Below are 8,982 nucleotides of genomic sequence, written 5' to 3' on the forward strand. Positions count from 1 at the left end.
TTGTCATCCTAAATAAGCTTCTCAGAGCTGTGACAAATACTGACCAAAACTAATTTGGGGAAAGAGAGGGTTTGTTTGCTTCGACAACCATGTTGTAGTTCATCGTTGAGAGGAATTGGGACAGGAACTCTGCAGGATCCTGAAGGCAGGAACTGAACTAGAGACAAAGGCCGCATATGGTTTGTTCTCCATAGCTCGCTCAGCTTCCTTATATAGCCCACACCTGCCCAAAGGTGGCACCACCCGCAGGGAACTGGGCCCCATTAAGTCAAGAAAATTATCCACAAGCAAAGTCGGGGCCATAATGGCACACACCTTTAATCCCAGCACTTGGAAACCAGAGGCAGGCAGATCACTGAGTTCAAGGCCAGCCTGGTGTACAGAACCAGTTCCAGGACAACCAGGACTATACACGGAAACCCTGTCTCTAAATAAATTATATATAGGGGCTGGAGAGATGGCTCAGAGGTTAAGAGCATTGCCTGCTCTTCCAAAGGTCCTAAGTTCAATTCCCAGCAACCACATGGTGGCTCACAACCATCTGTAATGAGGTCTAGTGCCCTCTTCTGGCCTGCAGAGATACACACAGACAGAATATTGTATATATAATAAAATAAATATTTTTAAAAAATGAATTATATATAAATAAATAAAAATGCAGTGGCAGTTCCCTTCCTCCCGGGTGACTCAGATCAATTTGACAGAAGCCAACCAGCAAGCACATTTGTCTTCACCTGTTGCTAACCAGAGTACTCTGGAGACTGAACTCACAGTGTGTTTGAAATCTCGACTCCAGATGCTGTAAGATCCGTAGACACCCGTTTTGTATTCAAAAATGTCTACTGATTCATTCAGTTTAGCCCTGTGACCTTCAGTTCATTCCCTAAGTTTTCTAGTTATATACTACACTTTTGGCTAAAAGGTATCATACCACCAAAGAGATACTTAGTGAGCCACTGAGATAAATCCATCCTAACCAGGGCCTGGTGGTACACACTATTAAATCTGAGTGAGGAGGATCTCATCAGTTTGAGGTCATCCTGATCTCCATAGTGAGCTCCTGGCTAACCCAGGCTACATACTGAGATCCTGTCTCAAAAATAATAGTAATATGGAGTCCCACTAAAGCCGCCTTCACCGTATCAAAGTTTTTGAGGGGACTTTTCCCAGAGCAAAGTTATGTAATTCCTGATTACTTCAAGTTGTTGTCAATTTCTTTTACAAAAGAAATTGCATAATTATCCAAGAAACCATTTAAGGTCTCGTTTTCATGTGCTTATTGAGATAGAAGTCTCACTAGGTAAGCGGGCAGCAAACTGTAGCTGAAGCAGGTCTTGAATGCCTTGAACCTCTTGCCTCCACCTTCCAAATGCTGGGACTACATACTCATGCACGCCCTGCTCTTGCTTTTGATTTGAAGATTACAAGTTAAATTACATCTACTTAATGCCATGGAATCTTCCATGTTTCCAAGAAGTAACTTTCGGATAAATCAGACGTCTGTATTATCTAGGACAAAATATGAGCGACTGACTTTCGAGCAGTTTTTTGTTTTGTTTTTCAAGACAGGGTTTCTCTGCCCTGGAACTCGCTCTGTAGACTAGACTGGCCTCGAACTCAGAGATCCACCCGCCTCTGCCTCCCGAGTGCTGGGATTAAAGGTGTGCGCCACCACCGCCCGGCCAACTACCTAATCTCTACTACCCCTAAATTACAAGTGAAGAAATTGAGGCCCTTGGCTCCCACTGCTTCATCTGCAAGCCTGGAACTGCAAGCGTTGACACACAGAGCGCCACCATTTTGCAGACTTCTGCGTGAGTCCCGAAAACCTGAGGCTGTGATTGGCTGCAGGAGCCGGGGGTAACTATGGTGACAGGAGGCGGGGCTGCGGCGGACCGCGGGCCCTAACAGACTGTAGCGGGGGTGTCCCCGCGAGAGGCCGGCGGGCGCAGGGCCCAGCCGGGAGCCTCAGCCCTGGCCTCGCGCGATCGCCGAGCGGGGCGCGGGCGCGGCCTCCTGCGGGGCCTTGATGCGGTTGAGGCGGCGCGGGCCAGAACGGAGCCGGGCCCGGCGGCGGGCACGGTAGGAGGCTGCGGCGGGGCCGCAGGCCCGGGCCGGTGACTGGGGCGCCCCGACGATGGACGCCATCGAAGAAGAGAGCTTCGCGCTGTCCTTGTGAGTGACGCCTGCGGGGTCGGGCGCGGGCCAGGCGGGCCGGACAGGCCGGGACCGGGGCTCCGCTCCAGCGGGGCGTTTCCCCACCCGCGGCCTCCGCGGGGCTGTGTCACCTTTTACCAGCGCTTCCATCACAATACTCTGGCCTCAGTCTAGGCCGTCAGTGAAACCTAGAGGGCTTGAGCTGCCCAGGGCTGGCGGCGGCCTCACCGCCGTCTCAGGCCACTCCTGATCCAGTTACCCTCTGGGCCCCTGCTCCTCCGGTGGTCACCCTCACCAGCAGATACACCTGTCTGGCGTTAAGAGCCAGTATGCGGTGAGTAGATCCCGCGGGTAATACATGCAGAAGTCAGAGGATGTGCTACGCCAGCCTCAGCTCCCCACATCCATATTGTTTGCTGCTTTTGTGATCGCCTTACCTAGGGTTCGGTCACGGATGTTTTTCTGTATTTAGAATTTCTAGACTAGACAGTAATCCTTGACTGCTGAAATTGAGTGCCGTGAGGTTCATCTTGCGATTCTTTTTATGCACGTTGGAAATTTTACATTATAAACGCTTTGTTGTTGTGATTGCCTAGTATGCTCAAGCAAGGCCTTGGGTTCAATCCCCACAGAAAACATAAATTCAACTTCAAAAATAATTATTTGGTCCGGCACCTATTCCTCATGTGTTTTTCAGCTCCTCCGCCTCTGATGCAGAATTTGATGCTGTAGTTGGGTGTTTGGAAGACATTATTATGGGTAAGTTTCTACACCACTAAGCAATCCCTCTAGTCCCTTAATTCTTATGTAGATAGACCCTTGCTTTAGAACAATATTTTAAATGTATTCATTTATGGTGATTGGGGGTGGGGGGGTGTTCCTAGGCCACTGTGCACAAGTGGAGGTCAGAGGACAACTTTGTAGAGTTGATTCTCTCCTTCTGCCTTGATGTGGGTTTTGAGGGTTGAAGTTGGGTTGTCAGGCTTGCTGTATAGCAGTGCCCTTAGCCCCTGAACCACCTCAACAGCCCGAACCTTTGCTTATAAGAGCATGCAAAGAAATACATTTGAGGAGTTGATTTTTAAAACACAGAACATCTAGGTACATCAAAATTTTAACACAGCACAACATAATAGTAAGCTAGCCATACTAAGATTTGTTGTCTTAATAGGCCTCAGTCAACGGTTTGTGTGTAGCAGGGTAAAGGTTGTGATATGGGCCTCAGTCATGTATGTAGCAGACTGGACCCCATTATAGATGGTTGTGAGCCACCATGTGGTTGCTGGGAATTGAACTCAGGACCTCTGGAAGAAGTTAAGAGGTTAAGAGACATTCTTCCTAACTACTGAGCCATCTCTCCAGCACGGTTTTTTGTTTTGTTTTGTTTTTGTTTTTTGTTTCTCTAGACAGGGTTTGTGTAGTCATAGCTATCCTGGAACTCTCTCTGTAGGCTAGGCTGGCTTAGAACTCAGAGATTTGCCTGCTTCTGCCACCCAAGTGCTGGGATTAAAGGTGTGTGCCAATACTGCTCAGCTTTGATTGTGGATAATTTTCTTGATTTGTGGCCCCAGCACCCAGAGTCAGGAGGGATGGCTACAAGTTCAAGACCAGCCTGTCTACACAGTGAATTCCAGGCCAGCCAAGAATATATATCTGTGGAGACCTTATCTCAGAGAGCTAAAAAAATAAAATATTGCAAAGCAATGTGAGCACACTTAAAAGCCAGCAAATTGCATATTTTGAAAAGGTTGAAGTTTTAAATTTTAGGTATACCTTATTAAATTTTTAATTAGATTTTGTATTTATTTATTTATTATATTATTATATTTCTGAGTGTTTTGCTTGAATGGATGTGTCTGATGCCGGTGGAGGGCAGACAAGGGCATCAGACCTCTTGGGACCTGAGTTTGGCTGTGAGCTGCAGTGCGGCTGCTGGAAAAGCAGCTGTAGCCTTGCACCTCACTACAAAGAATGAACTTCCCTGTGTCAGATGACGAGTTCCAGTTACTGCAGAGGAACTTCATGGACAAGTACTACCAGGAGTTTGAAGACACAGAAGAGAATAAACTCACCTATACCCCCATTTTTAATGAATATGTAAGTAGATCTGTCTCTCCTACCAGAAGATTAGAGCTTCTTTAAAATTTGAACTTAGATCTATTATGTATAATTAATATACATCTTCAAGAAGCTTGAATTAGTATCAAAAGGTGTTATAAAGCTTGGTGGAACATGTAAATCACTAAGGAGGCTGAGACAGAAGGATGGCTGCAAACTATAAGCCTACCTGGGCTACCTAGTGAATTTTAAGTCAGCTTAGATTGTTTAGCAAGATTATTTCTTTAAAAGCAAAAAAAAAAAAAAAAAAAAAAAAAGTTGGAATTGGTTTACTTTTTACATATGCCAGCACTGCCAAGAGCAGTGCTGAGTACAGTCCGGTTTAGATCATTTCCTTTTGCCAGATCCTGGAGCTATTTTCTAAAAGGCACTCATGAAGTATTTGATGAGCTTGCAACTTCTTGACTAAAACAAATTTGCCTTTACCATAATCTTGTCTTCAGTTGGGATACTTTGCATTTGTGTGCTGTGAAAAATAAGCCAGCAAGAGGTGGAGAACTGATTCCATAGAAATTGTCCTTTGATGTCCACATGCACACTGTAGCACATGCCCTCTCATACATACATCATACACCCAGTAATGATAAATTAAATTAAAAAAACACGGGGCTGGACAGATGGCTACCAGAGGACTCCTGATTGACTCCAACAGCTCATCCAGTGGCTAACAACTACCTATAACTCTAGTTCTAGAAGATCCGACACCTTCCTCTGGCTTCTGCAGCCGTTTGCACTGATATTAAATATGCAGTCACATCACACACATATGCACACACGCTCACATGCACACATGATCTCAGGTGATGACTGCCAAGGACAGATCTAGGCTCTGCAAAGTTTCCCTTCTTCCCAGAGGGCCCACAAATTGCTGTTTCCACCATTGCAGATTTCCCTGGTAGAGAAGTACATTGAAGAGCAGCTGCTGGAGCGTATCCCAGGCTTCAACATGGCGGCTTTCACAACCACACTGCAGTGAGTTGAGCTCGTCTCTGGTTCTGTGCTCCCCCTCTTCCTCCTGAGACTGAAGAAAACCCACTCTCCTCTTCTTCACTGAGACTTCTGGATGGCTGGGCCCTGAGTGGGAGGCCCTGTACGCCTTTGCAAGGCGTTTTTTAAAAGAGATTAATTTATTCATTTTTAAAATTATGTGTATGTGTGTGAGCCTGCATGAGTTTATGTGCACCATGTGTGTGCAGGAGCATACAGAAGCCAGAAGAGAGTTTTAGATCCTCTAGAGCTGGAAATTCAGGCAATTGTGAGTGACCACATGCATCCTGGGAACAATCCTGGGTCCTCTGCAAGAGCAGCAAGTGCTGTTAACCACTGAGCCATCTCTCCTGCCCCTACTATCTATCTATCTATATCTATCTGTCTGTCTGTCTGTCTGTCTGTCTGTCTGTCTGTCTATCTATCTATCTATCTATCTATCTATCTATCTATCTATCTAGGGTTTTTGTTTATTTGCTTTGAGACAGGGTCTTTTATAGCCAAGGCTGATTACAAGCCTCATCCTTCTGCCTCCGCCCAGGGGCTGACAGGCATGCCCCACTGTGCCTGACTTGTGTACCTTGAAAGGAATCTGTCTTCCTATTGATTCACAAAGCCAACACTGTCCTTTTCAGACACCATAAGGATGAAGTGGCTGGTGACATCTTTGACATGCTGCTCACATTCACGGACTTTCTGGCTTTCAAGGAGATGTTCCTGTACTACAGAGCGGTAAGTTATGAGTGCTCCCTACTTAGCCTCAGCAAGGCACGCAGAGATCAAGAGGTAGAGCTGCAGACAACCTGCCCTGTGCCTTCTATCTTTTGTCCCCCACTTAAAATGGCTAGTAATAGTTTGTTCATTAGCTTTTGAGGAATAAATAGAAGCTGCTGCTCCATGCCAGCCAGGACCTCTCTGTGTCTTGATGAAACTCAGTGTTCCCAACAAAGAGTAAATCTCATTCTGTCACTTTACTGTGCAGACTCCTTTAAATAAGAAGAAAACAGTTTCAAGCAATGAGCAGCTGCCATACTTGCTTGTGTGTGTACTGAGACAGAGTCTTGCTGTATAGCCTGGAATTTGCTATGTAGACCAAGCTGGCCAAACTCAGAGATCCTCCTGCCTCAGTTCCTGTGTACTAGAATTAAATTAAAGGCATGGCGCTATGCCCATTCCCACTTAGTCTTTTATTTCTTTTTTAAAACAGGGTTTCTGTGTATTCCTGGTAGTCCTAGAACTCACTCTGTAGACCAGGCTGACCTTGACCTCAGAGATCCACCTCCTTCTACCTCCCAAATGCTGGAATTAAAGGTGTGCACCACCACTACCCAGCTAGTCAATGCTTTATAAACTTTATTATTTTTTTATGTATATAAGTTTCTGCCTGTATGTATGTCAGCGCACCACATGTATACCTGGTGCCCATGGAAATCAGAAGATGGGGTAGGATCCCCGGGACTGGAGTTATAGACAGTTATATGCTAAGATGGTGGGAATCAAATCCAGGTCCTCTGGAAGAGCAGCCAGTGCTTTTAACCACCAAGCCATTTCTCCAACCCCAAGAAAGTTCACCACCCCCCCCACCCCCCGCAGCATATCTAAGACCATAATTAAGAAAAACTGGAAATAACCTGTTGCCTTGTCCCTCCCTGTGTGTTCCTTGGGAGCTCACACGCCTACCCTGCTGTCCTTACTTCCTAACCCTGGTGACTCCTGGGATAGGAAAGCTCTTTCCATTGCTGACACCTTGAAGTTCTCTGCTTCTGCCTGTAGGAAAAGGAAGGCCGAGGACTGGACTTGAGCAGTGGCTTGGTCGTGACTTCTCTGTGCAAGTCGTCTTCTACAGCAGCTTCCCAGAACAACCTGCGGCACTAGGTTCCACCTGCAGATGTGGGTGTGACCACTGTGAGGTCACCAGCCCAGCCAGCTCAGAAATGGAAAGACCAACTGTGCCACAGCCCTTCATTCCTATGAAGTATTGAGTCCTGGGAAACATGACTGACCCTCCTGGCCGTTGTCCAGAAACAACTTGTAGTCAGTAACCTCATGTTCATCCTCCTGTCCCAATGCAGGCCCCTCCAGGGCCTTCGCCAGCAGTGTGGTAGTGTAGTGTGTCAGCCGTGTGGACAACATACCATCGTGAGCCCTTCATCCCAGCAGGCTTTACACGAGTCCTTGTGCTCCCACAACTGTTTTTACATGGCTCATTCTGTCCTCATTGTCAGTGGGGTTTTCATTTGGGAGTGTTTATCTAGGGAGTTACTGGGGCCAGCTGCCTGTCAGGGCTTCTGAATCTCCTGTGATCACAGCTTGAGCGGCTGCAGGAATCGACTAAGAGAGATGTCCTCTACCCACAAGTGAAAAGGAGCTCCCCATCTTACATTAGCAGTCCTTTGAGCAGCAAATGCTGCTGCTCTTGCTGTAGTCCTATTGTTTCTCTTAAGTCTCTAAGCATTATTTTCAAGAAACATATTTTTATAGATGAAAACTCAGGCTAACCTAGTGAGTATGATCTTGGAATGCCCAAGATCAACCACTTAAAAGATCAAAGTATTATATGCTGTGTGCTTTTTAGTTGTGAGTGCAAATCTGCTTTCTGATTAGTGCCCCTCTTGGGCACCATTGCAAGCAGGCTGTATGCTAGAAATAGGTTGCAGCTGTCAAGACAGCATGCTAGGTGTGCCCATGCATGCTTGTCTGCAGTCCCATCACAACAGTGTGCTTGTGCATGCTTGTCTGCAGTCCCGTCACGACAGTGTGCTAAATGTTTGCGCATGCTTGTCTGCAGTCCCGTCACGACAGTGTGGTAGTTGTGCTTGCGCATGCTTGTCTGCAGTCCCGTCACGACAGTGTGCTTGCGCATGCTTGTCTGCAGTCCATTGTGTATGCCAATGAGCTGGTTTTCTGTTGGGAGAGTAGGGACTCTGCAATTTGTTCCCAACAATCTTTCCTGCCAAGTTGATGCTCCCCTGATCCAGCTCAGCCTGGGGGGAGAGGCAGTGCAGTAGACAGTTTTTGTGGTCACCTGTCATCTTTGGTTTACTGACACCAACCAGAAAACGTGTGTCACATCTCTAGAAAGAAGAGAACAGTTTGATTCCTAATGTATGCTTTTGGCTTTAACTTTTATAGTAAAAGTAAGAATCCACACTGACTTTCCATGTGACCATTCTGACTTTACAGGATGTAAACCAAGCGCTGTGTTTTTTCTGTAGCAATGTGTCACTTAGTGCTTTTGTAAAACAAGTAAAATTTGAGGTGTTTGGCAAGAGTAATCATTCTACGTGCATTGTCCACTTTAATGTAACTACTGTCATCCGGTTATTGTTGCTTTGGTCTTCTGACATCAAAGGCCCTTGTGGAGCCAGCTCTGTAAATGTCACCATGTCTTAGGCTAGCTTTCCCTTCCTGTTCCTTTTGGGAGCAGAAGTGCTCACCGCAGGCAGCGTGCTGAAAGCACTTGCTAAGGTTTGTTGGCCAGCCTGCTTGAAAAGAGCAATTGAACAAATATAGGCAAATTACTGAAGGTCTCGGTGGTTAAGAGCACTTGCTGTTCTTACAGAGGACCCTGGTTTGTTCCACATGGCAGCTCACACTAAGTCCAGATTGAGGTAATCCAATGACCTCTTCTGGCCTCCTCAGGCACCCATATGGTACACATACATACATGTAGGTAAACACTCATATATGAAATGAAATAAAAATAATAAATCTTAAAAA

At 46.2% G+C, this 8,982-nt stretch overlaps 1 protein-coding gene across 2 annotated transcripts; it reads left to right on the top strand.

Annotated features, from left to right (window-relative positions):
* The first annotated feature begins 1,891 nt into the window (after positions 1-1,891).
* Positions 1,892-8,537, top strand: Arl2bp (ADP ribosylation factor like GTPase 2 binding protein). Of its 2 annotated transcripts, XR_007591987.1 has the most exons (7): positions 1,892-2,175; positions 2,855-2,916; positions 4,148-4,254; positions 5,162-5,247; positions 5,898-5,994; positions 7,036-7,978; positions 8,073-8,537. XR_007591987.1 is itself a non-coding variant. In XM_050143745.1 (6 exons), the coding sequence occupies exons 1-6, from the start codon at positions 2,138-2,140 to the stop codon at positions 7,135-7,137; spliced, it is 492 nt and encodes a 163-aa protein (XP_049999702.1). In that variant the 5' UTR covers positions 1,892-2,137; the 3' UTR covers positions 7,138-8,537. The 2 variants fall into 2 exon arrangements, 1 of the variants encoding a protein (XP_049999702.1); XM_050143745.1 differs by having other exon boundaries at positions 7,036-8,537.
* Positions 8,538-8,982: the final 445 nt, after the last annotated feature.

Source organism: Alexandromys fortis, unplaced genomic scaffold, assembly GCF_014885135.2.
Source record: "Alexandromys fortis isolate MF-2015 unplaced genomic scaffold, M_Fortis_MF-2015_v1.1 scaffold_1, whole genome shotgun sequence".
NCBI classification, from domain to species: domain Eukaryota; kingdom Metazoa; phylum Chordata; class Mammalia; order Rodentia; family Cricetidae; genus Alexandromys; species Alexandromys fortis.

Coding starts and splice junctions, on each gene's coding strand:
- Arl2bp (XM_050143745.1), top strand. CDS start 2,138: ATGGACGCCATCGAAGAAGAGAGCTTCGCGCTGTCCTT. Junction 5,248..5,897: donor GCTTTCACAACCACACTGCA/GTGAGTTGAGCT, acceptor TGTCCTTTTCAG/ACACCATAAGGATGAAGTGG. Junction 5,995..7,035: donor TGTTCCTGTACTACAGAGCG/GTAAGTTATGAG, acceptor TTCTGCCTGTAG/GAAAAGGAAGGCCGAGGACT.